At 26.5% G+C, this 24,151-nt stretch overlaps 6 protein-coding genes and 1 long non-coding RNA gene across 11 annotated transcripts; 4 read left to right on the top strand and 3 right to left on the bottom strand.

The window, feature by feature from the left end:
* Positions 1-23: 23 nt before the first annotated feature.
* On the bottom strand, positions 24-6,087 carry LOC122636495 (exonuclease mut-7 homolog). 2 transcript variants are annotated; one of them, XM_043827762.1, is made up of 13 exons: positions 5,287-6,087; positions 5,040-5,180; positions 4,727-4,884; positions 4,410-4,648; positions 3,706-3,887; positions 3,404-3,592; positions 3,125-3,322; positions 2,892-3,041; positions 1,760-2,038; positions 1,518-1,666; positions 1,093-1,437; positions 791-981; positions 24-676 (listed from the first exon to the last, which is right to left on the bottom strand). In XM_043827762.1, exons 1-13 carry the CDS (start codon positions 5,435-5,437, stop codon positions 322-324), a joined length of 2,727 nt encoding a protein of 908 aa, XP_043683697.1. In that variant the 5' UTR covers positions 5,438-6,087; the 3' UTR covers positions 24-321. The 2 variants fall into 2 exon arrangements, with proteins under 2 accessions (XP_043683697.1, XP_043683696.1); XM_043827761.1 differs by having other exon boundaries at positions 25-676; positions 4,727-4,911; positions 5,287-6,086.
* A 2,025-nt stretch (positions 6,088-8,112) lies between these two features.
* On the top strand, positions 8,113-12,712 carry LOC122636430. Its single transcript, XR_006328946.1, has 3 exons — positions 8,113-8,895; positions 9,016-9,052; positions 9,463-12,712. It is a non-coding gene; the product is annotated as an uncharacterized LOC122636430 (long non-coding RNA).
* A 327-nt stretch (positions 12,713-13,039) lies between these two features.
* LOC122636422 (uncharacterized protein C7orf26 homolog) lies at positions 13,040-15,297 on the top strand. 2 transcript variants are annotated; one of them, XM_043827609.1, is made up of 5 exons: positions 13,040-13,945; positions 14,032-14,115; positions 14,242-14,653; positions 14,726-15,024; positions 15,111-15,297. In XM_043827609.1, exons 1-5 carry the CDS (start codon positions 13,867-13,869, stop codon positions 15,197-15,199), a joined length of 963 nt encoding a protein of 320 aa, XP_043683544.1. In that variant the 5' UTR covers positions 13,040-13,866; the 3' UTR covers positions 15,200-15,297. The 2 variants fall into 2 exon arrangements, with proteins under 2 accessions (XP_043683544.1, XP_043683543.1); XM_043827608.1 differs by having other exon boundaries at positions 13,564-13,945; positions 14,032-14,653.
* Positions 15,298-15,385: 88 nt separating this feature from the next.
* Positions 15,386-16,828, bottom strand: LOC122636426 (ribosomal RNA-processing protein 7 homolog A). Of its 2 annotated transcripts, none has more exons than XM_043827615.1 (4): positions 16,435-16,828; positions 15,993-16,339; positions 15,613-15,826; positions 15,386-15,544 (listed from the first exon to the last, which is right to left on the bottom strand). In XM_043827615.1, exons 1-4 carry the CDS (start codon positions 16,496-16,498, stop codon positions 15,459-15,461), a joined length of 711 nt encoding a protein of 236 aa, XP_043683550.1. In that variant the 5' UTR covers positions 16,499-16,828; the 3' UTR covers positions 15,386-15,458. The 2 variants fall into 2 exon arrangements, with proteins under 2 accessions (XP_043683550.1, XP_043683548.1); XM_043827613.1 differs by having other exon boundaries at positions 15,613-15,912; positions 16,007-16,339; positions 16,435-16,803.
* Positions 16,829-17,008: 180 nt separating this feature from the next.
* Positions 17,009-19,756, top strand: LOC122636425 (syntaxin-12). Of its 2 annotated transcripts, none has more exons than XM_043827611.1 (6): positions 17,009-17,167; positions 17,890-18,007; positions 18,081-18,150; positions 18,234-18,399; positions 18,497-18,709; positions 18,846-19,756. In XM_043827611.1, the coding sequence occupies exons 2-6, from the start codon at positions 17,899-17,901 to the stop codon at positions 19,092-19,094; spliced, it is 807 nt and encodes a 268-aa protein (XP_043683546.1). In that variant the 5' UTR covers positions 17,009-17,167; positions 17,890-17,898; the 3' UTR covers positions 19,095-19,756. The 2 variants fall into 2 exon arrangements, with proteins under 2 accessions (XP_043683546.1, XP_043683547.1); XM_043827612.1 differs by lacking the exon at positions 17,009-17,167 and adding an exon at positions 17,234-17,701.
* Positions 19,757-20,325: 569 nt separating this feature from the next.
* On the top strand, positions 20,326-21,735 carry LOC122636427 (uncharacterized protein CG1161). The gene is made up of 5 exons (XM_043827616.1): positions 20,326-20,549; positions 20,748-20,866; positions 21,053-21,167; positions 21,246-21,386; positions 21,501-21,735. The coding sequence occupies exons 1-5, from the start codon at positions 20,490-20,492 to the stop codon at positions 21,648-21,650; spliced, it is 585 nt and encodes a 194-aa protein (XP_043683551.1). The 5' UTR covers positions 20,326-20,489; the 3' UTR covers positions 21,651-21,735.
* Positions 21,736-22,182: 447 nt separating this feature from the next.
* On the bottom strand, positions 22,183-24,049 carry LOC122636423 (ADP,ATP carrier protein-like). Its single transcript, XM_043827610.1, has 4 exons — positions 23,287-24,049; positions 22,927-23,185; positions 22,622-22,853; positions 22,183-22,499 (listed from the first exon to the last, which is right to left on the bottom strand). The coding sequence occupies exons 1-4, from the start codon at positions 23,438-23,440 to the stop codon at positions 22,230-22,232; spliced, it is 915 nt and encodes a 304-aa protein (XP_043683545.1). The 5' UTR covers positions 23,441-24,049; the 3' UTR covers positions 22,183-22,229.
* Positions 24,050-24,151: the final 102 nt, after the last annotated feature.

Here is a 24,151-nt window from a genome sequence, read left to right as displayed (position 1 = left end):
ATGGAAGTGAAACATTTATTCATATTAAAACGATTTATAGACGCGAGGAAGAACGGTAACGGTATATTTTTATATCAGTATTGTTTTTGTCCACATATAAACGGTTTATTTTTATGTGAGAGTATTGTTTTTTTCACATATATACTTGAATCAGGGTACTAGTGACAGTTAAGCGTCTATACAATTGGCGCTGTAAATACTAGGAACAATTACTTATTGTTGGCTCGAAGTTGTTAACCGATAAGGACAATTTTGATTTGTGCTTCATATTAGTCCTCAACCATGCTTCGAGAGTCTATCACATTTAAACATATATACTACTTATTCCTTAATAATCAAATCTTGAATAGCGCCGTTAAGACTTCGCTCCAAATGTGTTCCATGCCAATATACATTTCCGCAATGTTCACAGACATAAAATAATGATACGTTTTTTAGTATGTCTAATGGAACTTTATCAATTTGTACTCGCATATGATATTTGGTTGTACACGTTTTCACATCTAAAGTACCTGTACTAAGATGCCATGTACGGTCATTATATTGTTTCGTAAAAAATTTCTTAACATGAACTGTATCAATGTCGTCAGTATTGGACATATATTCTTCGGAGTATTGACTTGCAGACGAAGAAAAATCAAATTTGTGATGTTCGTGCTTTGTTATATTTATAAAACTGAAAGTTGGAAATAATGTTTTTTATTAATAATTCATATTATTTTTATCATTTTTAATATGCCGATATATTATGACTAAATTTGTTGTTATTTCAATTAACTTATATACATACCTTTTAACAAGTTCATCCATCAAAGCTTTTGGAACTTCAACAAATTCATCAAAATTACAAATTTGACATCGACTGAATATATCCTTTTGTGTAACAACCACAGAAAAACGGTTCAACACCTCACGCAATTGCTCATTAGGTGTACTTGAAATAACTTTATAACAATTTTCTAATGGCAAATACTGTATAAACTGTAAATTATTAATTAAACTATAAATATTTGTTATATATATATATATATATATATATATATATATATTAAGCTGGAACAAAATTATTAAACTATTAGCATACGATCTTACTCTTTGTGTAAGTAGAATTCTGTTTTCATGCACTGCTAATTTAGCAGATTGCTCTCCTCCTTTATCAAATAATACATATAAGCAATCACATCCACACATACGTAATTTGCTTGCTAAACCTCCCAACATCGAATCACATACAGCACGCCATTTATGTGCTGGTGTAGGACCAGAATGACTTTGTGGATATACTTGATATTGCTTTTGTTTATTTTCTCGCTTATTGAAATTTTTACGTTTTGAAGAATGCTGGTATGTTTGTGGAACTTTAAATTGTTTTGAGTTACTATTATTTTGGCCATTATCTTTCTCACTGGAGAATGTTGATTGCATTTTTGCATTTGACTATTAACAATTTAAACATATGATTAAACAACTTTCTTATATTGTTAATAATTTATATTTTGCTATTTTTATATACCTACTTTATTTAGATATTTTTTTGGATTTTTTTTGAAATGTCTATGTGGAATGTGTTGTATCTCTGTGCAAATATCTTGAAACGGTATGTCTATATGTTCACACTCTTGAGATAAAGTTGTATATATCTCCAAAAGACAATAAGCATCCAATGCTGTCATTATACACATTGTTGATATTATAACAAGTATTGCGTGATTTAAAAAACTAATATAAGAAAATTTATCGAACAAGGCGTATTACTAACCAGCATATATTATTTGACTTTCCCTTAGTGGTCGTTGTTCCCAGTTAGAAAACTGATCTGATTTATTCAACTTTGCCCCAAGACATAATTCAACCAACTTGCTCAAACTTTCACTTGTAAAATTTTGATCACCTTTATAAGGGAATTGAAAATTGTATCCTTCTACTAGCTTTCTCCATAAAAATAATACATCTAAATAACCTTGTCCATTAATTTTAATATTTGAAATAGCTGGTAGATAATCGCGTATCATCAATACGTCGTTGGCTATTCCAAAACCTACAACAAAAACATATTCCATGTAAATATTATATTGTATAGTATAACAAATTTCAAATAATCATTTGTCTTCTTATTATCTTGTAAGCATAATCACAGAAAATACGAGATTTATATAATTATTATTAGGAAAAGCGTTGTTTCGTTATAATTTTTGATAAAAATGTAATTTTACAATTCTATTTGAATTTCCATACTAATCAAGACATTTTTTAAATATTTATCTGTGATTTGCTTGTTCTTTATCAAATTGTTTCTAATTTTAACAACAAATTGGCTTAATTAAACATAAATAAATGTTACACACATTTTGTGTAGCAATGTGGAAAGTGTCGCTTAATGTTTCAGACTGAACATTTTCGAAATGGCGCTCATTTGATTACAAATATTTTTATGTTGAAAATTAATGGAATAGCCAAACCAATTTCACTTAAATTTTATATATGATTTTTATGAAATGTAAAAATATTTTGTTTATAATTTCAAACGACTTGTCTGATTAGTTTCAACATAATGCTTATCCTAATACAAATATTTTAATATTAAAATACTGGTAATAACAATGGAGCCAATGCATAAAACTGAAATAAGTAAAATGTGTGTAACTACTATGTAGAATTTATAAAGTAATAACTTAAAAACCGGCCATCAATATTGTGATTGAGATTTAAAGAGCGCAACTACCAAGCTACGGATTAGTTTAGATAAGATTAGAAAGATTAGTTTAGAAGAGATTAGATTAGATAAGTATAATATAAGTAGTATCAATAAACATGTACACTATTAATTGTATATGTACACTGTGATTACGTTTCATATCAACTATAAACAAAACAAAAATTAGTATTCTTACCAAGTTTTAAGATATGTTTATTTTCGAATAACAATAAGTTGAATTCTGACCAAAGATGTTCAAGCTGATTTCCCATGGTAATAACATCTAGTATATATACATTTGTCTCTGTTGCTATTTGTATTAGAGCCAATTGAGTCTTTTTAGTACCTAAAAAAATATTTCTTTAAAAATAATTTTAAATAGATTTATATGCTTCTATATATCTTGAAATAAAAAATGCATTTATATACCAAAAGTTGGTTTCCACTCGGAATCAATACCAACGATTCGAATTCCTTTTAAACCATTATCAAGAAATTCTTCAAACAATCTTGGACTATCTATAAGCTTAATGGTATCTCTAGGTAATTTCAAAGTATGATAACGTACTGAACTATCTTCGTGATTCCAATTTTCCTCTTTGCTAGTAGAAGCACCCACATTTATTTCTAAATATTAAAATATAATATGTTACAAACACAGATATAGTACTAATTAATTATATAATATTAAAACTTCAAATATTTTACCATCTGAATATTGTTTTGTTTGAAAAGACAATGCCCATGGCCATTGTTCTTTAGGAATTTCAAATGTTTTAGCCCAATATAAGCATTCTTTTATCTCACCTACCATAGATAATAATTTGACAGTTTCTAACTGCAATTCTGTGTCATGTCCTACAGCTTCCCTTATCATTTCTCTCCAACTTTCAGTGTCTATATATTAAACATAAAATATATGTTATATATAACTCCAGAGAGTTATTTAAAAGTTATTAATTATTTACACATAAACTACGAAATAAAAAATACTACAAATATTAACTTACTTAAACTTCCGTCATCATACCGCTTATGAATAAGAAATTGTAATGCACCTTCATTTCGTCTTCGATTTAAGTTTGGACACAATTCTGGTGGAAGATTATATAGCTTAGCAAGACGTGCTATTAATTTTGTCATTGGTCGTATTTGTATTGTTCCAATTTTTACATCTGGTATATTATTGGTTCTACAATGATTTATTCATTGAATACCAAATTATGTATACATTATGTATAGCAGCACTTAATAACAGACAACCAGTCAATTTCATGCCAGTAAAAGATTTCCTCTCTATTAATTCTATCATATAGAAAATATAAATATGTACTACATGAATACGCATGAATATGTAATAGAAACATTCATGTTTTCGAAATGTAACAATCAATCTAGAAATATATTTGGTGGCACGATCTATAGAACTTAGCTCTAAAATAACTATGAACTGCGTGTGATTCACAATTCACATAAATATTGCTTTTTCAATATGCGTGACTGTTACTAAAATTACAAATTAAGAGCCACGCTTCTCTGAGGAGCCAAAACAATCACCTATCTGTCTGCGTACCTGTGGAAAGTTTAAGACATGCAATCATATTTTTCTGTAAGAGAAAATGATGAATAGGAGTGGAATGAACCCTTTCTACTATCATGAAATTGATTGATGTACTATTATTAACTATTGTACATAAAAATGATATAAACTTACTCAATATATTGTTCTAATTTATTATCCATATTTTTTCCTAGTGCCACTAAATTATCCAAATACATTACCAATATTTTTTGTATATTTGGATATTCAAATAAAAAATCTTCTACGATCGTTAATTTATTTTGTAAGATAAGAGGCAGTAATAATATTTCCGGATCAGTATAACACATTTGCAATCTTAACATAGTTGCAAACTGTGCTGCTTCTTTATACCTTTTGGCATTGATCACATGCTAAAAAGATGGATGATACAAATTATTTATAAGTCGCTCACAAAACCTGAAAATTTTATTTATAAATCATTTACATACCTGAATTATTTGCAAAAATAATTCTTTATGTCCAATAAAATCATATGTAATCGAGACCATTTTAATTAGTTGCATATTTTTTTGACGACCGAGTAACTTAAAAGCTGCTAATTTCAGATCAGGAACCAAACATTCTTTATAGCTATCCTTTCTAGGTACTAACCAATTTGAAAATTCTTCTATAACTACGATTTAATAGATGCATCAACTTCATTTTTATCAATAAAATAAAAATATATATAAATTTAAACAAAATTAAAATTCATTAGTGTCAATCATTGTAGAAATAGTAATTACACTAAAACATACGAACCTGTAAAAACAAGAGATGACCCTACTTTTGCGTGTTTGAAATCCATTGTATTTACTAGGATCCTCAAAGTACTCAAATAAGGATTTGGAGCAGTATCAAAATAATCAAATAATGTTTTGGTAACTCCTTCACATTTTTTCCCTAAAAATATCCACTTTACAGTAAGAAACTAAATACATAATATATGTATTTACTCTCTACGCCGAAACTAAATACATAATTTTAATTTGATATTTGATATGCTTACATAATTTCCACATATCATGCAAAGTATTTAACCAGGTTTTTGTAGCATCATCTAAACTTGTAAAGAATAAAAGATCTTCTTCGGCATCTTTTGGACGAAATGCCATGTGATGGCTAGATTCGTTTTCGATGCCTACCATCGCTTGCGCCATGATTCTTATGCTGCAATATCACCTCGTGACATACGCTACAATTTTTTATTTTAGGTTTCTAAAACGAATAAAAATTCGTATTATCAAAACCCAAATAATTCACTGTAACCTCTACTCAATACTGTTTTTATTAAAAGAAAGGGGCTTCACTGTGTTCTTAATTTATTACTTCCTTGTTTATTGTGTTCAAAAATTGAACAAATCATAATCTAGATACTATTTCTCAAATTACTGAATAGGGATTGGTTGTATCAAATTCCCTATTTAAAGAGAAACAAGATCTCAAATCAACGTCTGTGATGATCGAAGCGCCATTTAGTAAAGAAATTCAAAAGTTTTGTCATTTACAACAAATATACGCCAGAGCAATAAAAAAACGCGTAACGTCATAATTAATATTAATATTATAGCGTGTTAAATAGCTAGTTGTATATCATTAAACGGTTATATTCTTCAAACTTCGTTTCATCACAGTCCCATATTTTATAATAAGAAATAATATTTCTCTGAGCAGTCGAAACAATCTATGTACCATGTATCGTGTATATCATTGTATATCTATGGAATTTATATCTTCGGTAGATATAAAAATTTATGATATTTAATCATATTTTTCTTTACATAAACAAAAATACTATTCTATTTCATGAAATTGATCGGTACACAATTATTGACTGCTGTATATTTAATATAAATTTGTGCAATATATTGTTCCTATTTTACATATACACTCTCAAACAAAAAAAAATAGACATGTACTATCTTTTCACATGCATAGAATTTGAATTTCTCAACATTGAAGAACGTTATATATAATAGTAGCATTATATATAACTTCAAAGTTGTAGTTATGCTCACCTTTTATGTTTGTTCAATAATGATTGCGAAATACAGCTGATAAAATGATAACGTACTAGTGACAGATATTAAGAAATATAAACTTTTTGTTCACATTTCTTATTCCTATACGTTTCGGCATTCAAATAATTTCTATAATCCTTAATCTATATTGTAAAATAAGAGGTAGTAAAAATATTTATGGATTAATATAATACGTTTGCAGTCTTAATATAAACATATATTATATAGTATTTTTATAGTTCTTTCATTAATTATATTCTAAGAAGATGGATGATATATTTTATTCATAAATCACTTGCAAAAACCTAAAAATTTTATTCATAACATTTGCACCAATAATTCATTATGTTCAACAAATTCATATATAACCAATTGTATATTTTTTGATTAAGTAATTTAAAAGTTGCTATTTTGAAATTAAAAAATAAACATTCTTTATAGATATCCTTTCGTTATTATCTAATTTGAAAATTCTTTTATAGTTACCATTTAATAGCTGCATTAATCATCTTTTAAAACAATGATACTAAAAATAATATAGTTGTAAATATATACCTATACACACATACAAATTTCATTTTTATTATTAAAATAAAAAGTATATACAAATTTAAACAAAATTGAAATTCTTTAATATCAATTATTATAGAAACTATAATTATACAAATCATTAAAAGTAAGAGACAATTTTGGTTTTACACATTTACAATTTTTTGTATATGCTAGGATTAGTTAGAAACTAAACATATAATGAATATTTTAATTTATTATTTTTACATAATTTCCATGCATCATGCAAAGTATTCAAGTTTTTGTAATTTCATCTATAGTAATAAAAAATAATAATTCTTTTTCGATATCTTCCGTTTATGCCATAATTGTTGTATCTTAGTAGCCTTGTTGGCTACAATTTTTTATATTATGTTTCTAATTTTACAAATAGAGATTAACGTGTCCCAACTAATTCAATTTAATTGTAATCTAAGATTGTCTATTTAAGAAAGGGGACTTCACAATGACGTAACTTCCGTTGCCTAGGCAAAAAAACAAATAATAGTAGAAAAATAGTAATGTAATAGTTACTAGATTAGGTTAAATGCGATCGCAAAACATAACTCGTAATACGTAAAACAAATAAAACAAATAAGTAACATTTATGGATAATATTGTGATATTGTATATTTCTCGCGAAGAAAATCTCTTTAGCGATCCGTAATCACGATTTTAATTTATCTTTTCCTTGTTCATTGCACTCATAGATCACAGAGATCGTAATTCAGATATTTGTTTCTCAAATTACTGTACCGGGATTGGTTTTATCACATTCCTTATTTAAAGAAAAACAAAATCTGAAGCTAGTATCGAAATATTACTTAATAATAAATTTTTTAAGTTTTCTTATTTACAACGAATACACGACGAGAATAAAATTAAAATCGATATAAATGCAAAAGCGTTATAAAATACTAGGTGGAGACTTAATGTCGATAATGTAGAAATTTCCAATATCCACTAAACAAAACTATATATTCTTGAAAAGGCCAGATCTTTTGTTTTTCATTGAAACAAAAACAAAGAGAATTAAATATTTCTAACTTTTACGAATTTGTCAATACATATACATTTTATCTTACGCCGAATCCATATAAGTCAGAACTAAAGAATTATGACCAATATCGTTATAATTTTAATCTAAAGATTGTACTATACGTGATATTTCACGAAATTTTCTAGATTTAAATACTTCATTTAGAAAAAATATTTGATAATTCTTATTGAAAAATGTTATGTTTAAATATATATATATATATAAATGTATCATGTATAATATGATCTACAATATATGAATAATCTATATATTAACGTTACATTATGGGATAATAATGATTTATAATAATGACAAAAGGAAAAAGAATATATTTAAAAGAACAAAATATAATATAGGGAATCTACATTTGTTACTACCTTACAAAGATATCTGTCTTTCCCTTTAAGTTTCATTCATACGTCATCTCGTATAATGGTTTTTTAAACGAACTCTCAACAAATTCTTAATAATTTGATTACGTTCTCAATAATTTGAACATGTAAAAACCTATCGATTGGTATAACTAATGTCATATTGTTAGATATATAAACTATGAATGTTTGTGGACTATTTCATATAAACATGCTCTTGTGAAGATTGCCTTTGATGTTAACATCTATGACTCAGTCATAAAAGTGATGTATTAGCTGTTCGGTCGTAGTGTAGTATAGTACACAGAAAACAATGTCTACGTAACGTGTATTAAAATTAAACAGTAATAATATTCTTCGATTGTTTTCATTATCGTGAATTAAAAATTCTGTGTGAATCGTTTCCTCTTTCCACAAAGTGTGAAAAGAATTAAAACGAGCAGACATCTTGGTTAATCTCCGTAATTCGTAGACATCGCTTTATTAAAAAATCCTTAGGTTGAATAGATAATTAAAATATTCGAATATTAATATACGAATAATAATTTAAGACGAATACGCCTCAATGGAAACAAAGGAAATGAAAAACCTGTTTTCTCGTTTCTTTCTTCTCTTCGGGGGTCTCGATCGGAGTGAAGGTGTTTCAAGTGTTCTTAACAATTTAACCTATTTCATAACACTTGCTTTATAATATTGTCTTTAATAAATAAATATTTTGTCGTGGAATGTATCGTGCATAAAAAAATTTTTTGTTATAGGAAATTGAACAAATGGACGTAATTACGTTCGAATACGGTAAGAATTAGATTAAATTTTACAAATTTACTTCTCATGAAAACGCGGCATAATACTAACGAGATTTTGTAACAAATACATACATAGTAGAACGATATTGTCATAAGTAAGAGGATAAGCGAGAAAGTGAGATAGAAAAAGTTTCTACGTGTTAATATATGAATTAGTATCCACGGTGCTTTTATTGACAAAATTGTTGCGCATGCGCATACAGAGTGGATGATGTAATCTGTATCATATATATTTTCATTTTCCCGATCGATTGGCAATATAGTTCTATTACATATTCGAACAAATACAAAGCTCTTCTTTTGTTTTCATCTGTCATTGTTTCTTCTTACCTTTATATACTATAATTATATCACCAATTTGTAATACTCGCTTTTGTTTTTATTTCGTTCTTTATTTAGCCGAAACATCCCGCTCTGCAAATTTGTTAATTTTTTTTCGCAAGTTATATTAAAAAATAATGCCATCAAGAAAAGGACGGTTGACAAGAACTAGGAAGAACAAAGGCAATCCGTTGATTCTAAAGAATTACTGGAAAAAAAGAAAAGAAGAAGGTTTAACATTTCGTAAAAAAGAAATTGAAAATATACCCAGTACATCGAACACACAAATAGAAAATGTACAGGATCCAAGTACAGAATCTGTAAAAGTAATCGAAGATATTTATGATTCCTCTTCATTGTCTCCTCTACACACGGAACGTGTATCGAATATAAATACTAACGAAGATTCATTTCAATTGTCAGGTCGTCGAATAGTTGATATTTCATATTTTATGAATAGTATCCTTTCAATAGGAACACATGTACCTTTTTCTTGTACAATAGCAGATATGTATCCAATTTCAGAATCCCGGAACGGTTTTGTTAGTATTATAAAATTGAAATGTCGTATATGCGGTTTGATTAAACAAATTAAAACTGATGATACGTCGGAAAAAAATGTGAATATTAACGCCAATATGGTTTCTGGAATGATATCTATAGGTAGTGGATATTCGCAATTAAAAAAACTTTGTACAGCGATAAATATGCCAAATTTAGCAAATAATACGTGGGTAAAATATCGTGGTATTATATTGGAAACTTCTCGTGATACGACGTAAAGATTAATGTCTGAAATTTGCATAGGAAATGGTAACGATTGCTCATCTTAATGAAGAACTTAATCAAAGTAGTATTCCTTGTATTACCGTAGTTGCAGATCGTAAGACGGATCATGAGTAGGATCATGAATCAAGAGATTATATAGATGTATAATTTGTTGACGAACGTCGCCACAATCGGTCTGTTTTGTGATCGAAAGAATTTTATATATTGGAGTATACAATAAATATTATTCTTTTGTGATCGACTAAACGTTTGTGATCGTACACAAATAACTTCTTGCGATCATTAATGTTTAAAAATTCTTTAAAAATTTTAATGGATCGACAACTAATAAAATCAAACACAATAATAAAATTCTCATTGTAATGTTGAAATGCATGGTTTAAAATATGTTAAATTGATCAGGAATGAATATAGAAGCATGCATCGGAAGTTCATAAATGTATTGCCTACACTTCACAATTAGTAAATTTAAAAAATAGATATATATTTGTGACTAAATCTAATACATTTGTGAATTACTTTTACTTTTAGCAATTAAATATTATAACGAGTAGAAAGATCAATCTCTCTATCGCAGTGTGAAAGAATTGTTAAAAGATATTCCTAATGAATCGTACTATGTTTTTCATCATCTTGCAAAATGTGAAGATAGCAAGTATTATAATGATAAAGTAAAACTTGATAAGACGAGACGCGTATCATCAATATTTTTCACGATATTGAATTAGAGATACATCGTAATACTATACCAATTTGATATTGAATATAAATAATAATGTAATCTTATTATATATGTAGTAAAATTTATCTATGGCAAAAGAGTTAATTTTGCCTTGCATGACAAAATTATCAAACTCGACGCAAAGATGCGGCATGATTAAATTAATGAAAAATTGTCTAGTAAAGGTATGAGCAACTTTACTTTACAATACATAAATAAATAAAATTGAGTTCGCGATTCACGAAAAGAACAAATCTTCAACGCCCCGTGAATAAATTTCAATATAATATTCGTACTGTTGATGGCGATTACGAACCAAATACAGCTTATGTTTAGGCATTCGAATTATTCTAAGAATCTAATGTATGTTCAAGAACAATTTTTAGATTAGTTGAAAAATGAAGAGCGCTTGAAAATCGAGCCTGAAATTCATAGACAAATTACGTCGTTTGTTAATAAATTGAGCGACGTCGAAAACAACTATATATAATTGCTTCAATGTTTGAAATAATATGTAAAAAAGAGATAGAGTACATAAAAATTAGTAGAATTAATGTGGTACCTTTAAGAAAGATAATACCAAATGATGAATTGAAAAAAAAGAACATTTGCAATTAGAAAACTTTTTACTAACTACTCTATATAGAAGATAATGATCTAATAATTGATAAAAATCAATCGTTCTTTGCTGTTTTTTTTTGCGATATTAATTGAAGTCGATATTCTCATCAAAGTTTGTCCAGCTTCAATGAAAAATAAGACATCAATGGAGTTTTATCAATGTAAAAAGATTAGTTTTATGCGTCTCCAAAATTAAAAAATGCAGTGTTTTATGAATCGATCAAAAATAGTAGTACAGGATGTTATTTTATTAGGATACCAAAAGGAAAGGTTGTCGATAACATCGAAAGAAAACTTTTGGCCAACAAACAATTAAAAAAGCTTATACTTTCTTTGTATTACAAGAGCTTTCTGCTCAAAATTATTGATTCTCAAGAACCGTAATCTTCTGATTCAAATATCGACGCATATTTTTAAAAGCACGATATACTTCTAATTTACTCTACGTTTTCAAATAGTGATAAGTCACTATTGACTTTACTGTTATAGTTTAAAATGTACATAATGTATATAATAATGTTTTTATTGTTGTTATTATTATTAATAGTAGCAGTAATAATAGTAGTAGTGACATTAGTAGAGTGGACTAGTTCTACAGAGGTAGTTTAAAACTTACATAATGTACATAATATTTAAGTATGTTTTTATTATTGTTATTATTATTAGCAGAAGCAGTAATAATGGTAATAGTGACACTAGTAGAGTGGAGTAGTTCTACAGGGGAAACCACTTAAAAAAAAAAAGCGCTGGGAGTTCTACCTCATAGGTAGTGTGGAAACGAACTCTTATTTTAATTTTTATTAAAATAATATATGATTTATTAATAATCATTAATTATTATTTTTTTATAAAATAATCGATAAAATTTTGTTTTTCTTTTTCGTGAATTTGTATATTAGTTATATGTATCAATTATATTAGTTATTATTTATATGCGTTTGTCGTCAATCAAAATTTTACCAGTACTGTATTTAGCACGGATCACTGCGAGACGCACATTAACAACAAAGAATATAAATATGTGAAACTAAACAAATGTGATGTTTACTAGTTGAAGACCAACTTATACTATACGATTGTTACGTTACACGTCAAATGAATATAGGTTGATACAGGATATGTCCCATTTTTAATTTTTATATATTCATAAGTGATTTATTTTGTTTTATTGAAAATGTATATACTGTTAATTATCAACGCAGTGAAATCGATTGCCTATTTGGAAATAAATATTTAAAAGAAAAGTTATCTCTATATTCAAAAGAAAATTCAATTAATTTTTATTACGCAGAAGATTATGAACTATGATATCATCAATTATTCTCAATTTCATTGTTAGAAATTCGCCAGAAAAAAAAAAAAAACATTACGTATCCAAATGTTTTTATTACAATACGATGTAAAACAATGATATATCATGTTTTTTTTTTTTTTAATTTATTAAAGTTGTAGAAATATATGTTGAATAAAGATCAATTTTGCCATGTGAGTGTAAATTCGTGAATTATTAAATATTTTTAATAAGTAATATTATAAGCAGGGTTTCAATATTTATGAAATTCTTGGTCTTTTTACGAACATACCACAGAATTGAATTTTACAATTATTTAACAATGTTTTATTAAAACACAACAAAATATCTATATAGGACAAACAGAACAAATGAAACACATTTGATATGCGTGATAAAATAATAACGAAGTTTATTGATTTAAACGTTATTCTACTATGAAGTCAAAACAATTCATAATTTTGTCAACTCGGCTTGTACTTTGAAAATCGACTCAATATTTCTTCAACAAATCCTAAATAAACGATTATAAAAACTATGTAAACAGAATGTTTCTTCTTCCGGTATTTTATAATGTTTTCTTGTATTTATATTGATATTATTTTACTTGCATATATTCGTTGAAAGCGACGAAATTTTCAAATTTTACTACCAGGTGGTGCTTCGATCATCACGGATTTCGATTGGAAATCTTGTTTCTTCTTAACCAATCATTGCTCAATTTTTGTTACTAAAATATTAAACAGGACTTATGAACGTTTAACGTAAAAATAATGTGAATTCATTTGCGAATGAAAAAAAAAGTAAAAATAAATTAAGAATAAATAAAAAAAATTCAGTTAAAGAATTCATATTTTGATATTTATTAACACATAGTTGGTATACACATTCATTCCCCTCAAGAGTATCATCTGTGTTGTTTGTATAATACTATTTGTATTGTCGAGTAGTTAAAAATAGTTGAAAAATAAATCTTCATAAATCGATCGATTTGATAAATGTATATGTGCATATATATATATGTATATATATGTTCGGATAAAAAATATTTTTCTTATTAATGGCTGCGAATGACATTAAACAAACTCTTAGAAAATTAGATTTTCCTTATTGTGCTAAAGAGGCATTAGCCAGAATTGGTAAGACAAATGTTTTTAGGTTACCGGTCAATGCAATAAACAATCAATTTCAAATTAATTTTTTCTGTTATCTGCGCACATTTTAGAAATATTATGTAGCAGACCTGGAAAACAAATGGATCTTCAAGGGGATCTAATGACAGAATTTATTTTTGGAGAGATAGAAAGACGTAAGAAACGTAATATGACCGTTGCTATGCAGGAGTTGCAACTTATCGAAGTTTTAAGTGACTTTTTTCAAAGTCCGGGTGGTAGTCCCGCAGTACGAAATGCTGTTTTTCTGTCATTGTTTCCAGCGGAAAGTCCAAGATATAAAATTTTAGGCAATTTGGTATCTCTAGCAATTGCTACTCAAAATAAAGCAATTCTTAATGCAACTGGAATCTGGATGCAGCAATTGGGTTCCACTTCATCTCAAAGCGTAGGACTGGCAAGGCATGTACTCAATGACTATTTTGTCCTTACACCAAAATCTATTGACAAGCTAAAGCAGCTTCCTGTCCTTGCCTCCCATTTCACCGCAAACTTACTGACGGCAATAGGTGAAGTTTATGAAGATAAAGATCCACCTACGGAATTGCTCAAATTAGTAGGAGAATGGATAGATGAAAATCCAAGTTTGCTATTAACACCTTTGATGGACAACCCTGCATTGCCAAGCGGTGGTATACCTATGACACCAATAACACCTATAGCTGGTCTTTTTAGGTAAGCGATGTTATATGCTTGGAATAAAAATAAAAATTTATAGGAAATTAATACTATTTTCTTGCTTTTCAGATGGTGCATTTTAAGTCCTTTACGCTTTGATATTACAGTCAATGGCGAACAAGAAGATCGGAAAAAGAGTTATTCCAAAATTCAGCAGTTACTTATGGACTCTGTACTGAGGTTAAAGAGTAGTGGGACTAACAAACATGCTATATCTGCACAACATTTAGCAGCTACTGTCCGGGTATTAACCACTACTTTACAGACTTGTACAAATATAAATTCTGCATTACGTGATTTAGCAATGGAGAGATTAGCTCAAGCCGTGAGCGCAGCAATGTCTGCAAATTGTATTTATGGTAATAAACGTAAGTATATTGCTAATACTCAAATTAAATTAATATAAACTTGAAAGGATAAGCAAAATGTAATTATAAATATTTTAATTTTATAGAAGAATTACTAGCATTGTTGCAACCACTATCATATCAACATTTTTTAATTGAATGGACTCTACAGACGTATACTTCCAAAACTGCTTAATAAGTATTCCTTATAATTAATTTTAATGAAAGTATATCGTTTAAGTTGATCAGGATGATGGATAATGGCTAATTTAGTGCCTAAATAAATTACGATTATTGTATTTCTATATAAATATTATTATTTATCAATTATAAGTAATTATTATCTTTAATTGATATATTGACATAAATTAATATAAAAATTAAATTTTCATACCAGATATTATTTAATATTTATGTGTAACTTAACTGTAAGCAGATTGTATATATATATTAATTCAAAATGGTTTAAAAGTTCGTTTCTTTTTAAGTTCCTGCAATCTTTTCTTATCTAATTCAAACTTCTTTCGTAATTCTGCCAAATCTGGAATAAAATTTTAATAAGAGTATAATTATTACATGTAACAACATAAAACCCAAAAAGATACATACGTTGTTTTTTCGATTCACGAATTTGGAATGTATAAAAATTAAGTAATTGTTTCTTCTGGTTCTTTTGTTCTTCTTTATTTTGTATCTTGCTTATAGTAGATTCCTTTCTACTGGGTGCAAATTGACCTCTTTTCTTCCTGCTTGTAATTGTCACCCATCCATCTTGTTCCATATCTTTTGCAGCTTTCTCTTTTGCAATACGATCTGCAATTTGCTGATCATACGTAGACATATATTTATTTATTTCTTTTTTTATATCGTTTTCAGATTGTATAGAATCATTGTATTCATTACACCACTCTATGAAAACAAATATTTGATTGAAATAAATATCTACGTATAGATATAAATTTAATATAATAGAGTAAATATATACAAACATAATTAAACATACTTGCTAAACCTGTTAAATATGTTTCTTGTTCTGTGCTTAAACATATCACATAATCATTTGGTAATTTCAATGCTTTTTCTAAACTGGATTCATTATTAAATACTATATAAGCTGTTTTAAATCCTACTAGTGTTGTAAATACGATGGATGTTACTTCACCGCAAAGTCTTGAAAATGCATTCTTCAATGAGTCTGTCGTAGCATAAGGTGGTATATTCAAAACAAATAATGTTTTGCCTCTTGGATAATCAGACTCTTGCTTTTTTACCCAATGCTTTTTGAAAAATAATTGATGTCTATCTAAGTTCTCATGATTGAAATGAATCCATAGTGCTAAGAAAATAGTAAATTTATATATATTTATATATCTATTTAAATATATATGTATCATACATATTTGTCTTATATATTTTAATAATTGTACTTACATTTGAAACCCTTGAGATTATTTTTGTCAGTTTCAGTCATCATATATGTGGTATACTTTTTCATAATATTTTTAAAATATAACCTATTACTCAGTCACGTTTCAACTTGCTTTCATGTTACACATGTAAACACTTCGTCACTCGATAAATTTACACGCATGCGCGAAGTAATAATATTTATATATATATATTTTTATTTTGTATAGTTAAAAATCAAATAGTATTAAAATTATTTTTATAAAATTTAATCTTATTGTTCTTCACTAGAAAACTTTTTATAGTAAATTCAATTCATGCTTAAAAAATAGCACATGATTCTAAACCTAATTTAAAGACAAACGTACGAACAGCATATATATACATATATATATATATTTTAGATTAATATAACACTATATTAAATAATGTTAAATATATAACTATATTTATATATAAAAATAAATTTAAATAATTAATTTGACGATAGTAATATGTATTATTATGATTGAAACTCGGTGTTAATTTTGCATAGAGAGCGCTGAAGTATCTCAATCAAAATTTTTCACTATCGATAATTCAGTTTCGTGATTACATTTCGTCGGTAAAATCAATCTTAAAACGAAAAATATAAGATCTGCCAAAATTGTTATATTCGCGTATAAAAAATTTTGTTTGTCTTTCAAATTCTAATAAAACTATTGAAAACAAAGGAAGTGAGTAACAGTAAACTTTCATACAACGGTGATTACTAATAGTATGACAATAAATTAATGATAATTTATATTTTTTTAACAAATTCTATTGTTTTACTTTGAGATATTTAGTCTTGATGTATATTGAGAAAGAAATTAACTTTAAATTCGTTTATTTATATGTTGTGGAGAACATGAGTTAATATTTGTTCAAGATTTGTGATAGGCTTTTATCGATTCGCTAGAAGTTTTAGAGCTTCCTACAGTGAACTTGGGGAAATGACATAAAGGTCCGTGAAAACAGCACATTTGATTCGATTAACATCCTTTCAACTTATGAGATGGATACTTATGAGTCACTGCATATGGCATACAGTGTCGACCTACTAATTTGTTGACAGGAGAAGTATGATTAACGGACGGCGGTACCTTTTGTCATTTTTGTAGTCCGACTACCAGCTTATTGTTGATTTTCACAATTTTTAATCAAATTTATAAATCTTGATTTTGTTTGCACGAACCATTGTCATTCGTTTTTAATCGTTCTAAAATAAAACGGAATAGAATAAAACATATATAACAGTAATTTATTTCACGTAAGTTAAATTTTATATAGACAAATTCCCTTGACAATTTTTATAGTATTCATAGAAAATTATAAAAAACATAATATATTACATATAATTATTTAATATAAAAGTTGAATACATAATCGTTGTTGAAGTAAGATATATTTGACATATTATACAAGTGTATATAATTTTATCTTGATTTTATTATAAAGCAAGTCAAAATGGATATTGGATTTTCTTCTTATCATAACGGTGGTCCTGCAAGAGAACAAGACTTCAGCAGATTGTCTCAAACTATAGGTACTTCTATATTGAAGATATCACAAAATGGTGAGTTATTAAAATATTTTAATAAAAATATCTTCTAAATACAATAATATAATATATATATCTTTGATTTTAGTATCTTCAATGCAAAAAATGGTTAATCAATTGGGTAGTTCTACAGATTCGCAAGAACTTAGAAATAAATTGTACGTTGAAAATTTATATGAAATTAATCTTTAATTTAGTCTTTAATTTTGTGTAGTTTTATTATATCATATATTTTTTCCAGGCACCAGATACAACATTATACACAACAACTTGCGAAAGATACTAGTGGTCATCTACGTGATTTAGCTAATAACTCTGGCTCTAGTAGCCCGGGAGAACAGAGACAACGTAAAATGCAACGTGAGCGACTTCAAGATGAATTTACCACAGCATTAAACTCTTTCCAAGTAATAATCTAAATGTATATGTGTTTGCGTGTGCGCGTGTATAAATATATAATTTTTTTAATGATGTATATTTTATATTAACAAATATATTTTTCAGGCTGTGCAAAGACTTGCTGCCACGAAAGAAAAAGAAATGGTCAGGAAAGCTAAAGCTAATGCAGGTATTGCTCCATTTGGAGAAAAAAAACAGGAAACTTTAATTGAATTGCAAGATAGTAGAACACAAAAGCAAATACAACAACAACAATTAAAAGAAGAACAAAATTTACGAATGTTAGAAGAGCAAGAAGCAAGTATAAGACAATTAGAGGTAAGATATTTGAATACATGAAATATTTGAATATACGTTATAGAATCATTAAATATATATAAAGATTATCACAATCATTATGACTAAATGAGTGATATAATTAAAATAAACGATACAAGATAGTTGTTTTTTACAGAGTAATATCAGCGATATTAATCAAATTTTTAAAGATCTTGGTGCTTTAGTATATGATCAAGGAGAAGTTATTGATTCTATAGAAGCTTCGGTAGAAAGAACAGAAGTATCAGTCAATGAAGCAACTTCGCATGTAAGGCAAGCAAGTGTTTATCAAACTAAGTTGCGTAAGAAAAAATGTATTCTTGTTTTAATCGGAGTAATTGTATTGTCTATTTTGATTGGGATTATAGTTTGGCGAAGTTCTTAAACTTGTTAATTAATGAACTTTAATTTAATATTAGTAACACGATGATGAATAGGCGTCCTGTAATTACAAATTACGACATTAAAAATGTTGTTAGAATATCTTACAGAAGTTACACTTTAACATTACTAAACAAAGTGAAGTGCTCTTCTGAAGAAAAAATATATAAGTAAATTATATTTTACTTTTATTTGTAATAATAATTGGTATCACATATAATTTATGTATAAGACTAATGACGTGTCTATGACTGTCCAATACATTTGTATCTTTCATTACTTAATATATTGTATTATTATAGATACATTATACATACATATGTGTGTATATAAAATAATATATATTAAGTATATATTCATAATAATCATTTATATAATTTTAATGATATATACTTAAAAATATATGAGCTTGTTACAAAATAATCACACAAAGCATTATTAAATATGTTTATATGTAATAATCAAATGAATTTGTATAGATTGCTTATTATTATATTACACTATGTACATGAATTCAGAATCTATTCATTCCTGAAAAGGCACGAAAGTAAGTTCTTCATAGAGTATGATATGGTGTATGATGTTAATATAAGTTAATGTATTATATTATTATAAGAATGTTGATCTATTTTAATCAAAATGTAATAAACATTATAATGATCTTAATCATTTCCATAATATAAAAAATATACGCACATCCTTTTATAAATTTATGTTTTTTTTATTTATGTATTTATTGAAATTATTCTCAAAAAAGTAGTTTAATAAATACTAAAAGTTGACAAAAATCTAAGAATACTTTCTATAAAGTTATATTTCATGTTTAAATTTATAGTTAATTTTCAATAGGTATTCATAAAATTTTCTTCAGGATCAAACGCGTATTACGTTGCATATGTGTGTAAATTGTACATAATTTTTTTATTCTATTTATTTGGAAATTAGACGTATATTATTTTAATAAATTTATCAATTTTACTTAATTTGTATGAATAAAAAAAATTAAAGTAAAAAAATAAAAAAAAAAAAAATAAAATAAAAAGAAAAAAGCATAAAAATAAAAGATTATTTAATGAAAATATTAATTTTATTTAAAATCCAAATAGTTGTTAAGCTTTAATTCGTCGAAAACATATCCGAGTTAATCAATAAATTTATATAAATATTGCTATTAAAGACATATATATTCAAAAGTTTGTATGTTGGCAAAGGAATTTGCGTTTCTTTATTTGACAGCACTGAACAACGTTTGACAGTAAGAGGTTGGTTTAAGGACGATTTACTATTGATTGTTCGTTCATTTTATTTAAAAGTAAAAATAATATATTATTCTTAAAAACAAATATTTATAAATAGTTGTGTGTGTGTGTGTGTGCTCGATGAGCGTCCACACTGTATAATGTGGAAATACACTTTAATTCCAGCGACGATTATTTTAGTGTGTCTGTCAAAATGTGAGGTTAGAATTATATATAAGTAGAAATAATATATGAAAAATTCATAGTTCTTACAAAAAAACAAGAAAGTTTAAATATTTTTTAACGGCTGTTGTCTAATTTTATAGCATTTAAATCTGAATTATGAATTTATAATCCATATTTATGAATGTATAATCCATATTTATAGAACGTTTGATTAATTAAATGTATAATTACAGGCACAATATGATGATAAAAGATGCAAATGTATTTGTCCAAGTCTTTCTTCTGTGATAAATACCACACAACCTTCATTAGATCGATTAATTTTTATCATTAATGTCCCACCATCACAATGGTAATATTATGTTTATGATAAATTATAGATTGTAATACAATATTAATATACTTCACAATAATTTATTTATACATAATCTATATACAGTAATTAGAATTATAAATCTATAGATATTGATTTTCATGTTCATTAAAATAGTAATTATAATTTTATCAACAATTTATATACATACTTTATAATTTTCAGTAAATGTGAAGATGTTGTTTTACCAAAACTAGGGGATCAAATAAAGACTAAAGAAGAAATTTTTTGTCCTAGATGTGATTGCAAATATGAAAATAGAAACACAACTATTATTAAAGTATGATTTTTTAATATATATTTTATATCTAAGATTCACTCGGACCTTTATTAAAAAGAAATATACTTTACATTACAGATTGTCGTTATAATTGTTATTTGGGTTATATCATTGTTAGTAATTTATATGTTATTCTTAATTTGCTTGGATCCATTATTGAATAAAAGAATACATAAAAACACAACTAACATTGGTTATCATGAACATAATAATGAAGAGGTAAAATCTTTCTGTTATATTTTAAATCATTTATTTCACACTTGACGTAATTAAGTTATAAATACATAAAATATATGGGTAAAAATGTTTCTATAATTTTATTCTTTTTAATAGGATGATGCATCAGTAGCACCTGGGTCTTCTCATCCGATGGGAGAAAGAGGAAATGTTCTAAATCGTGTAGGGCATCAACAAGATAAATGGAAGAGACAAGTTCGAGAACAGAGACGTAATATTTATGACCGACATACTATGCTTAATTGAAATGTACAGTTGATTATGACAAAATACTAAATATCATCAATAGTGTATTACACATCTCTAAATATAAATATGATAAATAAGAAAATCTTTGCAATCTACATATTTTTAATGCAGCAAATATATAAAAAACTGCTTAGTGCTGCTATTATTTTAAATATATTATAAAAATTATTATAAATATGATACTCTTTTAGTATTCTGATTTGTTTATCTTTATTCTAATTGAACAAAGATACTACAATATGTAATATATATATGATTAATATGTAATATATATATGATGTAATATATATATGTAATATATATACGACATATGTATAATACATATGATTCATTATTAAATCAAGATTTAAGTCATTATAAAAACATAACAAGTTTGCAAAAATTTCATTTCATTTTTATTTTTAAAATAAAAGAAGATATAGAGAGTTATCTATAAATATCTTAAGAAATAAACCAAAATAAATCATAAGATATGTATTAATGATTTAAATGGTTTAGATGTTAAAATATATCTCATGTAAAAACAATATAACACATAATATTTTTATTGAATTTATAAGTATACAAAATAAATTGCTATGTTGAATCTTTAAATATTATATTTGAAATTTTATTTTTAATAGGAGCATACATTGTTAAAACAAGAGCAGCACCTGTTCCTCGAAGAATATTTGAAAATGCTCCCTTGAAAAAAGCTGTTGGTCCTTCATTAATTAATATTTTCTTCCAACAATCTAAAGTATTCTTGTACATTACTTCTTCTTTTTTGAGTCCTGATTGCATCATCATTCTTCTTCTGACCGTATCTAAAGGATATGATAAAAGTCCTGATAGTGCTGTTACAGTCTGAAAAATAAATAAGAGTTATATGTTTTATACACACACACACACATACACACACATATTTTTAATTTTTTAATACGACTTATAAAAGAAATTATTCTTTTTAAGACAATATAAAAACTTACTTCAGCAATTATGAAGTTGACATATATTGGCGTAGCTTTTGGATCTTTAAAAAAAGCTTGAGCTGTATCATAAAATCCAAAATATGCTGCACGATACATTATAATTCCTTGGACACTCACACTGAATCCTCGATATAAACCAAACAAGCCATCCGACTTAAAAATTTTTAATATACAATCTTTCATTCCAGAAAATTCTCTTTGAGCACCTTTTCCAACATCTGCAGCTAATCTGTTACATAATTGTAAATATTGATACTCATTTCTATTAACTTCCTTATATGGTTATATTTTATTTATGATACCTAGTACGAGCAAAATCAAGTGGATATACAAATAACAATGATGTTGCACCAGCAGCACCACCAGAAGCTAAATTTCCTACAAAATTTCTCCAAAATTTTTCTTTTGGAACACCTCCGAGAAATATAGTTTTATATTTGTCTTTAAAGGCAAAATTTAAAGCTTGAGTTGGAAAATATCGTATAACGTTTGCTAGATTACCTCTCCACAAACTAAGAATACCAGTTTCTTGTGGTACACGTATAAACACATCTAGTATTCCTAAAATAATTATGAAATTCGTTGTAATAATAAATTAATCTGTCGAAGTATTTCGTACTTGTGGAATTATTTATAATTGAAATTTAATAAAATATTAACACCTTTATATCTTTTATCAGCTGCTATTTGTTTTGATGTATGTTGCACTTGAAGTATTAATTTCACACGTTCTATAGGTGCTACTGCAGTTTTTGCAATTGCTGCAGATATACCACCTGCCAAAAAATCTAGTAAAAAAGATTTATATGCTTCCATGTGGTATATTCTAAAAGAGAATAAACCTTATTTAGAATGTAGTATAATTATCAAAGAATGATATTTGTAAGATACTGCGAAATTGTTGTAGATATAATACTATTCTGATATACTGATTATAATGAGATAGTTTAATTGGAACATACTTGAAATTTATATGAAATCTCTCAAATAATCATTACTACGCGTAAACGTAATATATTAATATATTTAAATAAATTGTATAAACTGCAATGTTCATCAAGCTACAGTCTTTTGTTTATAAGATCAATAAGATGTAAAATAAATAAAAACAATATTAGATAATAAGTAAAGTTTAATATTATTTCGTTTTCATCGAATTTATTTAATAATTTACAATTTTTTTTACGATTATACAAATTTAACGATTAAATGTTGATTGTACAATATAAACTATGACTACTTTTTTTATGATGTGGTCACATTACGTATATATTAATTATATATTTCTGTATATATTAATAATACGGAAAAATATATTAATTTATAGAATTATATAATTGAACTTACATATTTAGGAGACTAGACTGGTTAAGTAACATCAACCATTCTACAAGATGTAAACGCATTGTAAAATTATATTTATTTTAGAGTAAAGACATAAAACGTGTACTGGATATATGCAATGTAAGAGCATGGTGCTTTACACTCTTATAGCAAGAATAATATTCGGCACATAGTGGTATAAAA

This window comes from Vespula pensylvanica, chromosome 22, assembly GCF_014466175.1.
Source record: "Vespula pensylvanica isolate Volc-1 chromosome 22, ASM1446617v1, whole genome shotgun sequence".
Lineage (NCBI taxonomy): Eukaryota > Metazoa > Arthropoda > Insecta > Hymenoptera > Vespidae > Vespula > Vespula pensylvanica.
The sequence above is the reverse complement of the archived record's forward strand: the minus strand, read 5'-3'. Positions and strand labels throughout refer to the sequence as shown.

What these genes read in the sequence shown, in the direction of transcription:
- LOC122636495 (XM_043827761.1), bottom strand. Translation starts at nt 5,437, where the DNA reads ATGGCGCAAGCGATGGTAGGCATCGAAAACGAATCTAGCCATCACATG. An exon ending in AAATTAGAACAATATATTGA is followed by an intron (nt 3,888 to 4,409) that starts GTAAGTTTATAT and finishes AAATCATTGTAG; the next exon opens with AACCAATAATATACCAGATG. An exon ending in GAATTCTACTTACACAAAGA is followed by an intron (nt 982 to 1,092) that starts GTAAGATCGTAT and finishes AATAATTTACAG; the next exon opens with TTTATACAGTATTTGCCATT.
- LOC122636422 (XM_043827608.1), top strand. Translation starts at nt 13,867, where the DNA reads ATGGCTGCGAATGACATTAAACAAACTCTTAGAAAATTAGATTTTCCT. An exon ending in AGAGGCATTAGCCAGAATTG is followed by an intron (nt 13,946 to 14,031) that starts GTAAGACAAATG and finishes CGCACATTTTAG; the next exon opens with AAATATTATGTAGCAGACCT. An exon ending in TTGTATTTATGGTAATAAAC is followed by an intron (nt 15,025 to 15,110) that starts GTAAGTATATTG and finishes TTAATTTTATAG; the next exon opens with AAGAATTACTAGCATTGTTG.
- LOC122636426 (XM_043827613.1), bottom strand. Translation starts at nt 16,498, where the DNA reads ATGAAAAAGTATACCACATATATGATGACTGAAACTGACAAAAATAAT. An exon ending in ATATTTAACAGGTTTAGCAA is followed by an intron (nt 15,913 to 16,006) that starts GTATGTTTAATT and finishes TTGTTTTCATAG; the next exon opens with AGTGGTGTAATGAATACAAT. An exon ending in TCGTGAATCGAAAAAACAAC is followed by an intron (nt 15,545 to 15,612) that starts GTATGTATCTTT and finishes ATTTTATTCCAG; the next exon opens with ATTTGGCAGAATTACGAAAG.
- LOC122636425 (XM_043827611.1), top strand. Translation starts at nt 17,899, where the DNA reads ATGGATATTGGATTTTCTTCTTATCATAACGGTGGTCCTGCAAGAGAA. An exon ending in ATTGAAGATATCACAAAATG is followed by an intron (nt 18,008 to 18,080) that starts GTGAGTTATTAA and finishes CTTTGATTTTAG; the next exon opens with TATCTTCAATGCAAAAAATG. An exon ending in CAAGTATAAGACAATTAGAG is followed by an intron (nt 18,710 to 18,845) that starts GTAAGATATTTG and finishes TGTTTTTTACAG; the next exon opens with AGTAATATCAGCGATATTAA.
- LOC122636427 (XM_043827616.1), top strand. Translation starts at nt 20,490, where the DNA reads ATGTGGAAATACACTTTAATTCCAGCGACGATTATTTTAGTGTGTCTG. An exon ending in TGTGTCTGTCAAAATGTGAG is followed by an intron (nt 20,550 to 20,747) that starts GTTAGAATTATA and finishes GTATAATTACAG; the next exon opens with GCACAATATGATGATAAAAG. An exon ending in ATGAACATAATAATGAAGAG is followed by an intron (nt 21,387 to 21,500) that starts GTAAAATCTTTC and finishes TCTTTTTAATAG; the next exon opens with GATGATGCATCAGTAGCACC.
- LOC122636423 (XM_043827610.1), bottom strand. Translation starts at nt 23,440, where the DNA reads ATGGAAGCATATAAATCTTTTTTACTAGATTTTTTGGCAGGTGGTATA. An exon ending in AGCTGATAAAAGATATAAAG is followed by an intron (nt 23,186 to 23,286) that starts GTGTTAATATTT and finishes TAATTATTTTAG; the next exon opens with GAATACTAGATGTGTTTATA. An exon ending in CTTGATTTTGCTCGTACTAG is followed by an intron (nt 22,854 to 22,926) that starts GTATCATAAATA and finishes ATTATGTAACAG; the next exon opens with ATTAGCTGCAGATGTTGGAA.